Source organism: Eucyclogobius newberryi, unplaced genomic scaffold (assembly GCF_026437365.1).
Source record: "Eucyclogobius newberryi isolate DKJ021-1_F unplaced genomic scaffold, fEucNew1.0.hap1 SCAF_22, whole genome shotgun sequence".
Classification (NCBI taxonomy): domain Eukaryota; kingdom Metazoa; phylum Chordata; class Actinopteri; order Gobiiformes; family Gobiidae; genus Eucyclogobius; species Eucyclogobius newberryi.
Window position 1 is genome coordinate 26,684,880 of NW_027315857.1, and position 19,288 is coordinate 26,704,167.

The following is a 19,288-nucleotide window of genomic DNA, read 5'->3' on the forward strand; positions in this document are numbered from 1 at the left end:
TTACACACATGTAGTATTCTTACACACATGTAGTACTCTTACACACATGTAGTACTTTACACACATGTAGTACTTTTACACACATGTAGTACTCTTACACACATGTAGTACTCTTACACACATGTAGTACTTTTACACACATGTAGTACTTTTACACACATGTAGTACTCTTACACACATGTAGTACTTTTACACACATGTAGTACTTTTACACACATGTAGTACTCTTACACACATGTAGTACTTTTACACACATGTAGTACTCTTACACACATGTAGTACTTTTACACACATGTAGTACTTTTACACACATGTAGTACTCTTACACACATGTAGTACTCTTACACACATGTAGTATTCTTACACACATGTAGTACTCTTACACACATGTAGTACTTTACACACATGTAGTACTTTTACACACATGTAGTACTCTTACACACATGTAGTACTCTTACACACATGTAGTACTCTTACACGTATGTAGTATTCTTACACACACGTAGTACTCTTACACACATGTAGTACTTTTAAACACATGTAGTACTTTTACACACATGTAGTACTCTTACACACATCTAGTACTTTTACACACATGTAGTACTTTTACACACCAGCAGTACTTTTACACACATGTTGTACTCTTATACACGTAGTACTCTTACACACATGTAGTACTTTTACACACATGTAGTACTCTTACACACATGTAGTACTCTTACACATAGTACTTTTACACACATGTAGTACTTTTACACACATGTAGTACTCTTACACACATGTAGTACTTTTACACACCAGCAGTACTTTTACACACATGTTGTACTCTTATACACGTAGTACTCTTACACACATGTAGTACTTTTACACACATGTAGTACTCTTACACACATGTAGTACTCTTACACACATGTAGTACTTTTACACACATGTAGTACTCTTACACACATGTAGTACTTTTACACACATGTAGTACTTTTACACACATGTAGTACTCTTATACACATGAAGTACTCTTACACACATGTAGTACTCTTACACACACGTAGTACTCTTACACACATGTAGTACTTTTACACACATGAAGTACTCTTACACACATGTAGTACTCTTACACACATGTAGTACTTTTACACACATGAAGTACTTTTACACACATGTAGTACTCTTACACACATGTAGTACTCTTACACACATGTAGTACTCTTACACACATGTAGTACTTTTACACACATGTAGTACTCTTACACAAATGTAGTACTTTTACACACATGTAGTACTTTTACACACATGTAGTACTCTTACACACATGTAGTACTCTTACACACATGTAGTATTCTTACACACATGTAGTACTCTTACACACATGTAGTACTTTACACACATGTAGTACTTTTACACACATGTAGTACTCTTACACACATGTAGTACTCTTACACACATGTAGTACTCTTACACATATGTAGTATTCTTACACACAAGTAGTACTCTTACACACATGTAGTACTTTTACACACATGTAGTACTTTTACACACATGTAGTACTCTTACACACATGTAGTACTTTTACACACATGTAGTACTTTTACACACCAGCAGTACTTTTACACACATGTTGTACTCTTATACACGTAGTACTCTTACACACATGTAGTACTTTTACACACATGTAGTACTCTTACACACATGTACTACTCTTACACACACACACATGTAGTACTTTTACACACATGTAGTACTCTTATACACATGTAGTACTCTTACACACATGTAGTACTCTTACACACATGTAGTACTCTTACACACATGTAGTACTCTTACACACATGTAGTACTTTTACACACATGTTGTAGTTTTTACTGTACAAGAATCTGCCTTAGTTCATGTTAAAATGTGCTCTGGTGACGTTCCCGAAAATCCACACGTCTCCAGTAGTTTTTCGCAACGTTCTCGTATCAGCCGAGAATATCTAAAGTACAAATAGTCTGCCTGTGTTGTGTAGTTGTTGTGTAGTTGTCGTCCTTTAAAGCTGCTCTTGTGCCTTTAGTTTGGTCCGGAGATGATGGTTATGGAGTTAAAACGAGCAGAAGATTCTCTCAGGTTCAACATTTGTGAGTTTAACGTCCAGCGTAATCGACCTGTGCCACCGGCGGCCATCTTGGCTCTAGTCCCGATGTAAACAATGTAAAAATCCAAAGAAAACCTGCATAAACCGTTCAAACATGTGTAAAAACTTGGGAGACATCTATGTGTTTATAAAAGGAAGTGCTAATGCTAATTCTAATGCTAACATATAATCATGTGATCAATAACAAATAACAGCACAAACTGAACTAACCTGTTACACAAACATTCTGTGAACTTTCATCAAGTTTGTGTGTTTTATATTTAAGCTAATATGTGTTAGCCTTTAGCTCTGAGACAATAACACTTTAGAAACACGGAGGTTTCACATACTTACATGGGACATAAAAGTCTGAAGCTGCTGCAGCGATTATCACTCTGGGACTCGCTCTCTGTGTCGAAGCTTTTCATTTGACTTTATGTGTTAAAAAAGAGACTGAAACGTCCCGTATAATCAGTCAGTTATAAAGTGATATTTCTGCTCTTTTGTGTTTCATTTACACACATTTTAGCGCACACATTATGCACACGTTTTAGAGCACACATTTTAGCGCGTGCACACATTATGCACACATTTTAGCGCGCGCACGCATTTTAGCGCGCACACATTTCAGCGCGTGCACACATTATGCACACATTATGCACACATTTTAGCGCACTTCTGAACTTCTCGAGGTGACGCCAACACAAACGTGCACCTTTTGTAAAGCACATTTTTGAGTAAAGTTCAAATCTGTTGCTAATTTCCCTCCGTCTTTCGGCGCTCGCGCTCGTGTTTACACAAGCCCCGCCCGCGCGCTCCTCCACGTCGCACGACTCGCGCCACACACACTCCCCAACGCGCCGCCATCGCGTCCAATTAGCGCGTTAGCTTTAGCGTCTGCGGGAGCCAAGAACAACAGCGCCGTGTGTGAAGCGACATGAGTTACGGTCGCGCTCGCGGCGTTTCTGCTGCGAACTAATCAGGGAGATTTATGCGGGCAAGGTCAGAGGTCGGGCTGGAGGTGCTGCGCTGCGGGAAGAATGGGCATTACACGCTGAACTTTAAAATGACACGCGTGTTAAAGGACCCAATTATATTGTGAACGCAGCGCTGGCTGTTGGAGACCATAACTACGCCGCGCTATGTCGTTGAGAGGCGGGAAGTGCGCCGTTAGCATGCTAGTAGTCGTTAGCTTTAGCACTCTGGCCTCTAAAAGTTGTGAAAAGAGCTCATGAACCCGTCACGGGAAATAATGATGACGCTCAGACACAGTTTAGATCGCGGCAAACTGTTTGAAATAAACTTGTTTGTGAGACTTATACTTCTATTTATATACTTATACTTATAGTCCAGTACAACTTATATATGTTTCTTCTTCTCTATTATGCATTTTTTGGCTGGTGCGACTTATACTCCGGAAAATACGGTAAATAATTATCAAGACCAAGTTGCCATTCTAGAGACACGCTCCTCCCACAGAGACATGCTCCTCCCACAGAGACATGCTCCTCCCACAGAGACATGCTCCTCCCACAGAGACATGCTCCTCCCACAGAGACAAGCTCCTCCCACAGAGACACGCTCCTCCCACAGAGACACGCTCCTCCCACAGAGACACGCTCCTCCCACAGCTCCTCCCACAGAGACACGCTCCTCCCACAGAGACACGCTCCTCCCACAGAGACAAGCTCCTCCCACAGAGACACGCTCCTCCCACAGAGACACGCTCCTCCCACAGAGACACGCTCCTCCCACAGAGACACGCTCCTCCCACAGCTCCTCCCACAGAGACATGCTCCTCCCACAGAGACATGCTCCTCCCACAGAGACATGCTCCTCCCACAGAGACACGCTCCTCCCACAGAGACACGCTCCTCCCACAGCTCCTCCCACAGAGACATGCTCCTCCCACAGAGACATGCTCCTCCCACAGAGACATGCTCCTCCCACAGAGACACGCTCCTCCCACAGAGACACGCTCCTCCCACAGAGACACGCTCCTCCCACAGAGACATGCTCCTCCCACAGAGACATGCTCCTACCACAGAGACAAGCTCCTCCCACAGAGACATGCTCCTCCCACAGAGACAAGCTCCTCCCACAGAGACATGCTCCTCCCACAGAGACAAGCTCCTCCCACAGAGACATGCTCCTCCCACAGAGACAAGCTCCTCCCACAGAGACAAGCTCCTCCCACAGAGACATGCTCCTCCCACAGAGACACGCTCCTCCCACAGAGACACGCTCCTCCCACAGAGACACGCTCCTCCCACAGAGACATGCTCCTCCCACAGAGACATGCTCCTCCCACAGAGACAAGCTCCTCCCACAGAGACATGCTCCTCCCACAGAGACAAGCTCCTCCCACAGAGACATGCTCCTCCCACAGAGACATGCTCCTCCCACACAAACTGTACAAGGTTCTGAGCCTCATTTATCACACTTTAAGTCAGTTTTATTACACTTTTAAGTCTAATAAATGGGACCAAATTTGAGTTTCAGGCCAATTTTCAGTCACAAACTCAATAATAAATCAAAAATCCGCTGCGTTGGAAAGAACCGCTAAATCAAGACATTTAAAGCTGGAAAAAAAAAAAACACAACACAAGTCAATCTTTACATTGATGTGAGGAAACGAGAGCAGAAGTTTAGACGTTGTAAAGATTTGCAACAAGTCACTTCTATGACACTGTTTGAGCTGTAAAGATATTAATCTATGTCTGTTCTTGTGTTTTAACCTTCAGATTCTCCCGCTTCTGTGTTTTAGAGGCATAAAGTTTCATTTGTATCGTTTGTCATGATGTTTTCTGATGTTTTCTGCATTTGACGTGTAAACAAAGCACAAACGTGTCTCTTTCTCTTGCAGGTCACAGAAAACATCGTCTCCAAACAGACGTTTATCGGTGAGACCCTAAACCTTTCACTTCACACTTCACACAGCTTCATTTAACGATCGTTTCACTGCTCTGAGCCGGTGTGACCGCTCTGAGCTCGAATCAAACCTCTGAAAGATGAAAAAGACAAACAGAAAGAAACGTTTTACATTTGTGATCATTAGATTGACTTGAAAGGACTTTTTGAGTTGCTGGGTTGAGACAGGAAAACATCTTAAATGACATAAAAAGACATAAATCTGAAAATTCTGCTGTCGACAAAGGAAAAAAGAGAGAAAAAATTGTTAAAAGTGTCATTTTTTCTCACAGAAATGTGTAGTGTAAAAAACGGCACAAACGTCTCATATTTGGGACGTTTTAATGTGAAAAATGGACGGAGCAGCTTTAAATCTCTTCAGTTTGTCCACATTTTAGACACAGACACAGACTTACAGAGCAGATTTTGGATTTAGTATTGAGTTTGTGACATAAAATTGACCTGAAAGCTCAAATTTGCCTCATTTATTGGTTAAAGTGTAATAAATGCTAATTCCATCAGATCCGCCGACGTCACTCACACGTTCTTTCTTCTTCTTCTTCTTGTTTCTCGTGCAGAGGCGCGGTCCATGCCTCGAACGTTCAACTCCACGGGGTCAAAGTTCGTGAGCTCGGTGCCGCAGCGACCCTCGGCTCACTTGACCCTGAGGGACTCCAGCTCTTCAGGTGAGGCTCACGTCTGCGTCCACCGTCCACTCCTGACCAAGGTTAAAGGACGGTTAAAACACACGTGTTTTCAGTTGAATCAAACGACAAAGTGAAACTCAACACACCTTTGGAACACACCTTTGGAACACACCTTTGGAACACACCTTTGGAACACACCTTTGGAACAGCTCTCTCTCTCACCTGGAGAAGCCCGTCCATATAACTGCTGTAAATAAGAGTTACTTTTGTTACTATTATTATTATTAGGCCTGAGCGCCACGAGAGGCCTATTAGTTCCTTAAGGCCGTGCGAAGCACTCGCCCACTTCCAAACACTCACTAACGCACTCCTCCCTCACGCACGCCCCGTGCATACTAATTAGTAGTAGGAAAATGGAACATTACCGTTGTAAATGGGCGAAGCCCGTGCAAAAGTGCGCACTAAACGAGCACTTTACATTTGCGGTCGTCATCCCCATATAAAGCACTCGTTTGCTCTAAGTACCTCACGAATACGTTCCCCATCTCTTGCATGTTCAGTTCATATAAACATGTAATGCAAAAATGTAACATTATTACTGTATAGAGGGCCAAAAACACAAAGTGGGCGGAGCCCACTAAAAAATTAACGAAAGTACCCGTCAGTGACCAGGGACCCACACCATGAGGTGTGAGCGCTTTCTAAAAATGTATAGTTTATGATATTTGAAAATAAAAAATGGGAAACATTGTTTTATATATATGAGGGATGGGAAATTACCTAAAAAAAATCTGATCGTAGAATCATGAAATTTGGCGCAGAGGTAGATGGTGACAAGAGAAGTAAAAAATATTACTACGGCAACACCATCTGACCATATTGCTTCAAAAATGGCTAAACATGACTTCGGAGTTTTTCCAAACGTCGTACTTTTACGAACTCCTCCCAGGGGTTGGCCCTAAAAAGCTGAAATTGGTGAAAATGGTGCTGAGGAGTGGGACATCACTTTGACCCTGTCACAGTCTCTGAGCCGCAAACTGTAGCTAGAATTTCAGAAATTTCCCAAATTTTAAATTTGCTGCCGTTTGCGCAGATAAAGTCCAAATTGCATCAAATTAGAACCAGCTGTTAAACTCTTTGCCCTCAACCTACTTTAAGTGAAATAAATTAATTTGGCGTGACAGCGCCCCCTAGAGATCTTATATGGAGGTTAAATGTTTAGTTTTGCAAAATTTTACACATAATTCAATTTTGGCATCCCGATCAAAAAAGTCAATGAGACCCATGTCATAATTGTTATGTCGTTGCCGTAGCGATGACAGAAACCTCCCATGTTATTCCAATGGGGAAATTGCCAGAACATGTTTACACTTTAGACTTTCACAAACTCCTCCCAGGGCGTTGGCCCTATTAACCTGAAATTTGGTGAGACTCATCTTCAGGACCATCAAAAGTTATCCACATTTTCATTCAAAGAGTCACGGTGTCTGTGCGGCAAAGCCGCACATTTTGCCAAGAATTCAAAATAAAATAGCTTTTTGATGTAAAACAAAGGGGAGAAGATGTGACAGCGTCACAGATTCAGCAGTAGATGTAATAAAAGGACAATTGGGGCGCGTTAGCGCGGCGAGGGCCGATCATTGCAGCTTGCGGCTATATTTTTTACTTTATTTTACTTTTTATAAAGAATATAAGAGGCTTTTTTCTAAGAGTTTTGTTTATAAGAGATTTACTATTAAGAGTGTTTTTAAAGTCTTAAATAAGTTATCTGTTCTTTTACTTCTGTATCTACTTGTGTTACAACACTGGAATTTCCCCATTGTTTGAACAAATAAAGGCTTATCTTATCTTATTCAACACACCTTTGGAACACACTTTTGGCGTCAGATTCACAGTTTTAGAGACATTGGCGTGAGTGAACGCGAGGTCAGAGGTCAGCAGTCAGAGGTCAGAGGTCAGAGCCACCTCTTGGTTCCAAACTCGCTCTGACATTTACGACACAGAAGGAAAAGCTCAGTAAGACGGGATGTTCCACTTTAAAGGCCCTAAAGGTCCTTTCGTCCCTGACAGTTTGGACTTTTCTTAGTTAGTTTTCTCGTGTCAGAAGTTCATCTGCAGCTCGCGTGCCAATCGCCGGGCGTCGACCGCTCTGGCGACGCTCGGCTCCGGTCAGGCCTAACCTGACCTTTGACATGCGTCCGCACCGACATCCGATCCCGGGTCAGGATCGAGAGCGTCTCGACCTGCGACAGAGACGAGCTTGCGCCGCTTCACGACTTGTCTGAGGCGAAACACCACGAGAACAATGAGACGCAATAGGAACAGGAAGTAGTCCCACAGAGTAACGAGCACGGGACGGAGTCACGGGGTGGAGTCACGGGGCGGAGTCAAGAGGCGGAGTCACGGGGCGGAGTCACGGGGTGGAGTCAAGAGGCGGAGTCACGGGGCGGAGTCACGGGGCGGAGTCACGGGGTGGAGTCACGGGGCGGAGTCACGGGGCGGAGTCACGGGGCGGAGTCACGGGGCGGAGTCACGGGGCGGAGTCACGCTTTGCACCTTCCGCTGTTTAGAACGTAATTACAAATATGATTAAATGACATTTCACTCTTTAAATAAATGTGAGCTTGAGCTAAAGCGACGCTCCGTCTCACAAGGATAAAATTGCCTTGTGTGTTTTGTGTCGCGTCCAAACCTCGACAAGCGGCAGATCGTTTCTCTTAAAACAGACGGCGATCGGGGGCCCGGGGCCTCGAGGCCTCGGGGCGTTGATGGAACGTTTGTGAATCGTGGCTCGATGATCAAACGCTCCACGTCTGGTTCTTGGTTTTGTGACGCTGCAGAAAGTTTGTAAACAGTGAAGGAAAGTTCATTTAACAATCACATGTTTTCATGACATTTAAAGCATCTGGGGAACTGTACGAGCCGCGTCTATGGAAGGAGCCAGGACCCTCTGACCTCTGACCTGTCCCTCTGACCAGTCCCTCTGACCTCTGACCTGTCCCTCTAACCTGTCCCTCTGACCTGTCCCTCTGACCTCTGACCTGTCCCTCTGACCTCTGACCTGTTGCTCTGACCTCTGACCTGTCCCTCTGACCAGTCCCTCTGACCTCTGACCTGTCCCTCTGACCTGTCCCTCTGACCTGTCCCTCTGACCTCTGACCTGTCCCTCTAACCTCTGACCTGTTGCTCTGACCTCTGACCTGTCCCTCTGACCTGTCCCTCTGACCTGTCCCTCTGACCTCTGACCTGTCCCTCTGACCTGTCCCTCTGACCTCTGACCTGTCCCTCTGACCAGTCCCTCTGACCTGTCCCTCTGACCTGTCCCTCTGACCTCTGACCTGTCCCTCTAACCTCTGACGTGTTGCTCTGACCTCTGACCTGTCCCTCTGACCTCCCACTCTGACCTCTGACCTGTCCATTCTGACCTGTCCCTCTGACCTCCCCCTCGGACCTGTCCCTCTGACCTCTGACCTGTCCCTCTTACCTGTCCCTCTGACTTCTGACCTGTCCTTCTGACTTGTCCCTCTGACATGCCCCTCTGACCTCTGACCTGTCCCTTCTGACCTGTCCCTCTGACATCTGACCTGTCCCTCTGACCTGTCCCTCTGACATCTGACCTGTCCCTCTTACCTGTCCCTCTGACCTCTGACCTGTGCTTCTGACTTGCCCCTCTGACCTCTGACCTGTCCCTCTTACCTGTCCCTCTGACCTCTGACCTGTGCTTCTGACTTGTCCCTCTGACATCTGACCTTTCCCTCTGACCTCTGACCTGTCCTTGTGACTTTGAAAACTCTGACCTCTGACCTGTCCCTCCACAGGGTTCCCTATCCCCACCCCGGGCCTGCACCAGTCCTGTCGTCATGTGGTCCGGTCCTGGGCCAATCAGAGCTTCGGGTCCCACCTGCACAACATGAGTCTAACCAATGGGAAGCTCAAAGTGCCCCAGGACGGACGGTACTACTTGTACTCCCAGGTACGTGTATTATACTACTGTTACCTGTACTCTAGATACTAATACTAATATTGTACTTGTTTCAGGTGTACTTATACTCGGTTGTACTTGTTCCAGATGTACTTATACTCGGTTATACTTGTTCCAGGTGTACTTATACTCGGTTGTACTTGTTCTAGGTGTACTTATACTCGGTTGTACTTGTTCTAGGTGTACTTATACTCGGTTATACTTGTTCCAGGTGTACTTATATTGGTTGTACTTGTTCCAGGTGTACTTATACTCGGTTGTACTTGTTCCAGGTGTACTTATACTCGGTTGTACTTGTTCCAGATGTACTTATATTGGTTGTACTTGTTCCAGGTGTACTTATACTCGGTTGTACTTGTTCCAGGTGTACTTATATTGGTTGTACTTGTTCCAGGTGTACTTATACTCGGTTGTACTTGTTCCAGATGTACTTATACTCGGTTGTACTTGTTCCAGATGTACTTATACTCGGTTGTACTTGTTCCAGGTGTACTTATATTGGTTGTACTTGTTCCAGGTGTACTTATACTCGGTTGTACTTGTTCCAGATGTACTTATACTCGGTTATACTTGTTCCAGGTGTACTTATATTGGTTGTACTTGTTCCAGGTGTACTTATACTCGGTTGTACTTGTTCCAGATGTACTTATACTCGGTTGTACTTGTTCCAGATGTACTTATACTCGGTTATACTTGTTCCAGGTGTACTTATACTCGGTTGTACTTGTTCCAGGTGTACTTATACTCGGTTGTACTTGTTCCAGGTGTACTTATACTCGGTTGTACTTGTTCCAGATGTACTTATACTCGGTTGTACTTGTTCCAGATGTACTTATACTCGGTTGTACTTGTTCCAGATGTACTTATACTCGGTTGTACTTGTTCCAGGTGTACTTATACTCGGTTGTACTTGTTCCAGGTGTACTTATACTCGGTTGTACTTGTTCCAGGTGTACTTATATTGGTTGTACTTGTTCCAGGTGTACTTATACTCGGTTATACTTGTTCCAGGTGTACTTTCGTTACCCGTCTCCTGCCTCCAGTGAAGGAGACCAGCGCAGCGTGAGCCACCAGTTGGTCCAGTGCGTCTACAAGAAGACTTCATACCCCAGCCCCATTCAAGTGAGTACTAGAGTACTTCTAGAACCACCCCAGCCCCATTCAAGTGAGTACTAGAGTACTTCTAGAACCACCCCAGCCCCATTCAAGTGAGTACTAGAGTACTTCTAGAACCACCCCAGCCCCATTCAAGTGAGTACTAGAGTACTTCTAGAACCACCCCAGCCCCATTCAAGTGAGTACTAGAGTACTTCTAGAACCACCCCAGCCCCATTCAAGTGAGTACTAGAGTACTTCTAGAACCACCCCAGCCCCATTCAAGTGAGTACTAGAGTACTTCTAGAACCACCCCAGCCCCATTCAAGTGAGTACTAGAGTACTTCTAGAACCACCCCAGCCCCATTCAAGTGAGTACTAGAGTACTTCTAGAACCACCCCAGCCCCATTCAAGTGAGTACTAGAGTACTTCTAGAACCACCCCAGCCCCATTCAAGTGAGTACTAGAGTACTTCTAGAACCACCCCAGCCCCATTCAAGTGAGTACTAGAGTACTTCTAGAACCACCCCAGCCCCATTCAAGTGAGTACTAGAGTACTTCTAGAACCACCCCAACCCCATTCAAGTGAGTACTAGAGTACTTCTAGAACCACCCCAGCCCCATTCAAGTGAGTACTAGAGTACTTCTAGAACCACCCCAACCCCATTCAAGTGAGTACTAGAGTACTTCTAGAACCACCCCAGCCCCATTCAAGTGAGTACTAGAGTACTTCTAGAACAGTGGAGAAAACAGATTTGAAAAGTCCAGTAAAGTCACGTTTACCCAGATAATCTTTGCATATCCTTTTAATTTGTGTTTTGCCAAAATAAATGTGAAAACTTGTCCTCATCCTTGACCTCGTCCTTGACCTCGTCCTTGACCTAGTCCTTGACCTAGTCCTTGACCTAGTCCTCGTCCTCGTCCTTGTGCTTATCCTTGACCTTGTCCTCGACCTCATCTTCGACCTAGTCCTTGTCCCCGTCCTTGAACTCGTCCTTGTCCTTGACCATGTCCTCGTCCTTGTCCTTGTCCATGACCTCTCTCTGTCCCGTGCAGCTGCTGAAGGGCGTTGGGACAAAGTGCTGGGCCCCGGACGCCGAGTACGCGCTGCACTCGGTCTACCAGGGCGGGCTGTTCGAGCTGCGCACCGGCGACGAGCTCTTCGTCTCCGTCTCGTCCCCGAGCATGGTCAACGCCGACGACTCGTCCAGCTACTTTGGCGCCTTCCGCTTGGACCTCTGAAACCCGAAGACGCCTACGGATCCTTCAAAGAGCCTTGGAACCACGTGGGCCATCCTGGAACGTATCGGGGATCTACTCGCTTCACGAAAGACGTTTAACGACTTTGTACGGAGGCGAACACTGAACACTTCACCGCATTAAGTCCTTCTCGCTTTTTAATATCAATTTCTAATCAGTTATGTGCAATCACCGGGAATATAGACAGTGGCGATTTTCTTTCCTCCCAATCTTCCCCCCGAAGGATTTCACATTTTCGATGGAATCCGGGTTCACGATTCCAAGGTCGTCCAAGGTCGTCCTGAGCGTTCGCCGCGGGTCGCCAAATTTGCCTTTTGGAGCGAAGCGAGAATCGACCGTTGTTTTGTAGTGACTTAAGAATGTACGGATGATGATGATGATGATGATGATGATGATGATGATGATGATGATGATGATGATGATGATGAACTCGTGGAGAACGCGAGCAGCGACCAAACCAAAGCGAAATGTGGAGTTGAACATGTGCCATGAGCGTGCTGTACAGAAGAGTGTAATGATTCATATGTGTTTTAGCTGTGACCACTCGGACGCTTTTGTACGAAAAAAATACAAAAGATGTGGATTTAAAGTGCGGATTGTGTTTTTTTGTACTGGACTTTGTAAAAACACGGAGGAGCAGGAGGAGGGAAGGTTTGACCAGCTCAAAATGACAACGTTCTAATGTAACACAAATGACCTGCGATACTATCAACAGAACTCCAGTATATGTGCGTTCTTTGTGCGTTCGTTGTGCGTTCTTTGTGTGCTCTTTGTGCGTTCTTTGTGCGTTCTTTGTGCGTTCTTTGTGGGTTCTTTGTGCGTTCTTTGTGGGTTCTTTGTGCGTTCTTTGTGCGTTCTTTGTGGGTTCTTTGTGCGTTCTTTGTGGGTTCTTTGTGCGTTCTTTGTGGGCTCTTTGTGCGTTCTTTGTGCATTCTTTGTGCGTTCTTTGTGGGTTCTTTGTGCGTTCTTTGTGCGTTCTTTGTGCGTTCTTTGTGGGTTCTTTGTGCGTTCTTTGTGGGCTCTTTGTGCGTTCTTTGTGCGTTCTTTGTGCGTTCTTTGTGGGTTCTTTGTGCGTTCTTTGTGCGTTCTTTGTGTGCTCTTTGTGCATTGTTTGTGCGTTCTTTGTGCGTTCTTTGTGGGTTCTTTGTGCGTTCTTTGTGGGTTCTTTGTGGGCTCTTTGTGCGTTCTTTGTGCGTTCTTTGTGCGTTCTTTGTGGGTTCTTTGTGCGCTCTTTGTGAATTCTTTGTGGGTTCTTTGTGCGTTCTTTGTGCGTTCTTTGTGCGTTCTTTGTGCGTTCTTTGTGCGTTCTTTGTGGGTTCTTTGTGCGTTCTTTGTGCGTTCTTTGTGGGTTCTTTGTGCGTTCTTTGTGCGTTCTTTGGAGTTTGCATGTTCCACCTGTGTCAGTGTAGGTTTCCTCCGCCCACTTACAACGTGTACAATAGGCTCCTCCCTCTGGACAGGCGCTCGCTGACTTGTGTATTTATTTACAAATATAAAATTAAATATAAATTATCCCTTCGTTCGCTCCGCCCTCTGTGACTCTGTTCGCTCCGCCCTCTGTGACTGTGTTCGCTCCGTCCTCTGTGACTCTGTTCGCTCCGCCCTCTGTGACTGTGTTCGCTCCGCCCTCTGTGACTGTGTTCGCTCCGCCCTCTGTGACTGTGTTCGCTCCGTCCTCTGTGACTCTGTTCGCTCCGCCCTCTGTGACTCTGTTCGCTCCGCCCTCTGTGACTGTGTTCGCTCCGCCCTCTGTGACTGTGTTCGCTCCGCCCTCTGTGACTCTGTTCGCTCCGCCCTCTGTGACTCTGTTCGCTCCGCCCTCTGTGACTCTGTTCGCTCCGCCCTCTGTGACTCTGTTCGCTCCGCCCTCTGTGACTGTGTTCGCTCCGCCCTCTGTGACTGTGTTCGCTCCGCCCTCTGTGACTCTGTTCGCTCCGCCCTCTGTGACTCTGTTCGCTCCGCCCTCTGTGATTCTGTTCCTGCTGTTGAGCCTCTGCAGTTTTAAATGCTCTGTGATGCTAATGTCGCTAGCACGTCAACAAAAGCTCCCATTCCCTCTCATGTGTCTGCAAGTAAACAACAACAGCCACGAACAACAACAAACGACAACATGACAATTAGAATGTAAACACAAGTGCATCGTGGTTCAAGCGTCACGGACACTCGCCGAAGAACAGTTCGCCGTAAACGATAAGTAAACCTTCAACGAGACCGTTGAATTGTATCGTGTTTGATTTTCTACTACGCCGTTTAGCGCTCGAACCTTCCTCCTCCGGCTCACACTTTTGTTCCGTCGAAACGTTTGCCCGGTTAAACCTGTGAAGCCACATTCTTCCGTTTTCCGCGAACACGCTAGCACGCTAACGCGCTGGCCACAGGCTGTTGTTTCGAGGTTAGCCCTGACGCTAAAGCTAACCGCTCAAACGCTCCAGGAAAAGCGCTGTGATCTGGTGTTTTGAATGTAATGTGTAAATGACAATGAGATGCTTTGTTTTTATATATGAAACCACTAAATTGCTCTTTTGAATTTGGGATTTTTACATTTATTATTTGCGATTGTGGTGCTTGAGGAGTTGAGATCGATGGTACCGAGAGGTTTTTGTGTGTCGAACGTTAAAAAATGGACCAAAACAAACAAGCAAAAAAAGAGAAAAGCACAAGTTTAAAGGTGCATTGTGCGAACGCTCGGTTTTGTCGCTCGAAAACGCTCGAAAACGCTCGAGACGGTCAAAGTGTCAATGCCAAACTGGGACAAAGTTACGCAGTGCAGCTTTAAATCGTAATCGCCGCCGTTTTGAAAGACCGCTGTGGGGAAATGAAGCCAAACTGTGTGAAATGAAAAGAAAATGACAGAAATTGTATGAATTTTTTTGACGTTTGACGATAATTACAATGAATTTAACCCATTTTTGAACCGAAAACTGTGCATTTTTGGGTTAAATAAGGTCAAACAACACAATAAATTCATTCATTTATTCATTTCGTTGTCATTCCAACACGAGAGAAAAATGTCCCTGGAGGTTTTTCAACGTTTTGACACTAGAAATTATCATTTTAATCTTGCATAAAAGTGTCGTTAGAATCACCAAATCACAATCTTAATGAAGATTTTGAGTCGTTATGTGAATTCGAATTTTTATTCAAATAAAAACATTTAAAAAATTTTTTCGTATTTTGGCTTCATTTTGCACCGCGTTTCCGATGGTTCTTCGGCGTTGGTGATCGCGTGTTGGTTTGATTCTGTGAGCACCTGAACTTTATAATAAAATGAAATGGAATATCATAAAAAAAAGTGTGGATTTTCTTTTATTGTCTCGGGTCGTTGCGGAGCGGACACTCTCCGTTAGCCGCCCGCTTAACGACGTTAGCTAACTGTTCAATAACCGTTCAGTTACTTAATGCACAAAACTATTAAAACACAAAGAATAGAACACGGACAAATAGACATAAATATGAACTGAATGTATCAGTAATGAAAGAAAGAATTACAGCAGAAAAGTTGAATTACAATCAATTACAGTAACTTATTTTAAAGCCCTGTACGTACTTTTTTAGCCAAACAAAAGACTCAAATGAAATCATGTTTTGATTGTGTTTATTGCGCAGAAGAACATAGAAAAGCCTGCGTCCTGACCGTGAGCTGCCGCCGCTCCACAGACCCTGCGCGTGTCGATGTAAATGTCGTTCCTTTGTGTTGTAATATTCCACAGTGGGGCATTAAACGCCTGTGTCCATGTGGAGAATGTTCAGAATGTATGATTATCGTCGTCATGGTGAGAAGAGAAACGACTCGAGTGAGAGAACGTCTGTGCGACTTGTTCTGCGGCAGCTCACGAAGGGTCAACTCACCAGCAGTGACCACGCCCACAATGGAGGATGAAAGAATGTTTATTGATCAATAACGACGATGTAGCGACGACGATGTAGTGACGATGTAGCGACGACGATGTAGCGACGACGATGTAGCGACGACGACGATGTAGCGACGACGATGTAGCGACGACGATGTAGCGACGACGATGTAGCGACGACGATGTAGCGACGACGATGTAGCGACGACGACGATGTAGCGACGACGATGTAGTGACGATGTAGCGACGGCGATGTAGCGACGACCATGTAGCGCCGACGATGTAGCGACGACGATGTAGCGACGACGACGATGTAGCGACGACGATGTAGCGACGACGATGTAGCGACGACGATGTAGCGACGACGATGTAGCGACGACGATGTAGCGACGACGACGATGTAGCGACGGCGATGTAGCGACGACGATGTAGCGACGACGATGTAGCGACGACGATGTAGCGACGACGACGATGTAGCGACGACGATGTAGCGACGACGATGTAGCGACGACGATGTAGTGACGATGTAGTGACGATGTAGCGACGGCGATGTAGCGACGACGATGTAGTGACGACGATGTAGTGACGATGTAGCGACGGCGATGTAGCGACGACCATGTAGCGCCGACGATGTAGCGACGACGATGTAGCGACGACGACGATGTAGCGACGACGATGTAGCGACGACGATGTAGCGACGACGATGTAGCGACGACGATGTAGCGACGACGACGATGTAGCGACGACGATGTAGTGACGATGTAGCGACGGCAATGTAGCGACGACCATGTAGCGCCGACGATGTAGCGACGACGATGTAGCGACGACGACGATGTAGCGACGACGATGTAGCGACGACGATGTAGCGACGACGATGTAGCGACGACGATGTAGCGACGACGATGTAGCGACGACGATGTAGCGACGACGACGATGTAGCGACGGCGATGTAGCGACGACGATGTAGCGACGACGATGTAGCGACGACGATGTAGCGACGACGATGTAGCGACGACGATGTAGCGACGACGACGATGTAGCGGCGACGATGTAGCGACGACGATGTAGCGACGACGATGTAGTGACGATGTAGTGACGATGTAGCGACGGCGATGTAGCGACGACGATGTAGTGACGACGATGTAGTGACGATGTAGCGACGGCGATGTAGCGACGATGTAGCGACAATGGTGTAGCGACGACGGTGTAGCGACGACGGTGTAGCGACGACGATGCAGCGACGACGATGTAGCGACGACGATGTTGCAACGATGTTGGGACGATTTTGCGACAATGTAGCGACGATGTAGTGACGATGATGTAGCGACGGCGATGTATCGACGATGTAGCGACGACGGTGTAGCGACGACGGTGTAGCGACGACGGTGTAGCGACGACGGTGTAGCGACGACGGTGTAGCGACGACAATGTAGCGACGAAGATGTAGCGACGATGTAGCGACAATGTATGATGATGTAGCAACGATGATGTAGCGACGATGTAGCGACGATGATGTAGCGACGATGATGTAGCGACAATGATGTATCGACGATGTAGCAACGATGGAGCAACGATGGAGCGACGATGATGTAGCAACGATGATGTAGCGACGATGATGTAGCGGCAACGATGTAGCGACGACGATGTAGCGGCAACAATGTAGCGACGACGATGCAGCGACGATGATGTAGCGACCACGATGTAGCGACGATGTAGCGACGATCGAGCAACGAGAGTTGGCTGGGTGGAGACTCAGGATGGGGGCTCTGTCCTGGTAATTAGCCCCGCCCCCTCCATAGATGGTGATGTGTTAAGGTGAAGATGATAGAGACATGGGGCGGGAGGGCGGGTCGAGAAAGCAGAGACGTCAAGATATGCTGTGATTGGCCTTATAAATAGGGCTTCTGGGTAATTAGAGGTGTGGTTAGAGAGTGGGGCGTGTTTACTGGTGGAGTAGAGGTTGAGGCGTGGTCCCTCTCCTGAACCTGTGTTGGCGATTAAACATCTCCAACCACACATATGAAATAAATAAACGTTTTGAATCTAGTGCTTTTGTCGCTAAGCTAACGCTAACATACAATAATGTGATCAATCAGTTCAAAACTGAACGTTTACAAAAACAGTGTGAACTTTGAGCGCTTTATATTTAAGTTGGATCCAAAATGGCTGCCACACGTGGCTCCGTGTCGCAGTTTTGTGGCGTCTTGAGATTTCAAATGAACTGAAACATTCTAAATGTTTCTTAACAAATCAAATCTAACTCTACTTTTTGATCCTGAGCCCGACGTCAGTGATTCACAAAAAGGCGTGGCTAAAGCTAGCGTGCATGGGAAAACCTCTCTTTATGTCTTTTGCTTTGGCTTTGGTTTGATTTTGGCTCTTGACAAAGCGATAAACAGGAAACAGCAGTTGCTAACGTGCTACGCTAGTTTTGTGTTGCTAAGCGTGCTGGCTCATCTAATCATCCGGGCTCAAAAATGCACCTGGAGTAGCATGTAGCTTCAACCACACTGAGACGGTCACGGTCAGGACGACTGTGAGCCCCGACCAGGAAGTGACCGGCTGAAACGTCTCAAACTGAAGCTGAACTGTAGTTTTGACAGCGATTGCATCATTTGGGCCTGGAACATCTCCCCTCCTCGCCTTTCCCTCGGGGTCTCTTTGGAAGCTCTCACGTTTCACTGTCTGTTATCTGTGTTTTACGAGGTGCTCCTGAACGCCTCTTGAGCCCGCCGTCGTTCAGGCTCCAAACCAAACAACGACGTCACATTAAAGGGTCCGCGGGGCCCGAGAAGCAGAAGACAGAGCTGTCAACCTATCAAGAGATTCTTACAGGTTCACTGCTTTAGTCCTGACTCCGGCACCAGCAGGAGGCCGGTCCATGTTTAGTCCTGACTCTGGCACCAGCAGGAGGCCGGTCCATATTTAGTCCTGACTCTGGCACCAGCAGGAGGCCGGTCCATGTTCAGTCCTGACTCTGGCACCAGCAGGAGGCCGGTCCATGTTTAGTCCTGACTCTGGCACCAGCAGGAGGCCGGTCCATGTTTAGTCCTGACTCTGGCACCAGCAGGAGGCCGGTCCATGTTTAGTCCTGACTCTGGCACCAGCAGGAGGCCGGTCCATGTTTAGTCCTGACTCTGGCACCAGCAGGAGGCCGGTCCATGTTTAGTCCTGACTCTGGCACCAGCAGGAGGCCGGTCCATATTTAGTCCTGACTCTGGCACCAGCAGGAGGCCGGTCCATGTTCAGTCCTGACTCTGGCACCAGCAGGAGGCCGGTCCATGTTTAGTCCTGACTCTGGCACCAGCAGGAGGCCGGTCCATGTTTAGTCCTGACTCTGGCACCAGCAGGAGGCCGGTCCATGTTTAGTCCTGACTCTGGCACCAGCAGGAGGCCGGTCCATGTTTAGTCCTGACTCTGGCACCAGCAGGAGGC

The 19,288-nt window shown here is 46.7% G+C and overlaps 1 protein-coding gene across 1 annotated transcript in view; it reads left to right on the plus strand.

Annotated features, from left to right (window-relative positions):
* The window catches only part of tnfsf10l (TNF superfamily member 10, like), an 89,397-nt gene extending 76,347 nt beyond the window's left edge, over positions 1 to 13,050 (plus strand). The window contains exons 3-7 of the mRNA XM_072459125.1: positions 4,974 to 5,010; positions 5,596 to 5,703; positions 9,483 to 9,637; positions 10,658 to 10,768; positions 11,799 to 13,050. Of these exons, the coding sequence (XP_072315226.1) occupies positions 4,974 to 5,010; positions 5,596 to 5,703; positions 9,483 to 9,637; positions 10,658 to 10,768; positions 11,799 to 11,984 (597 nt within the window). The 3' untranslated portion in view covers positions 11,985 to 13,050. The remainder of the gene's footprint in view (positions 1 to 4,973; positions 5,011 to 5,595; positions 5,704 to 9,482; positions 9,638 to 10,657; positions 10,769 to 11,798) is intronic.
* Positions 13,051 to 19,288: the final 6,238 nt, after the last annotated feature.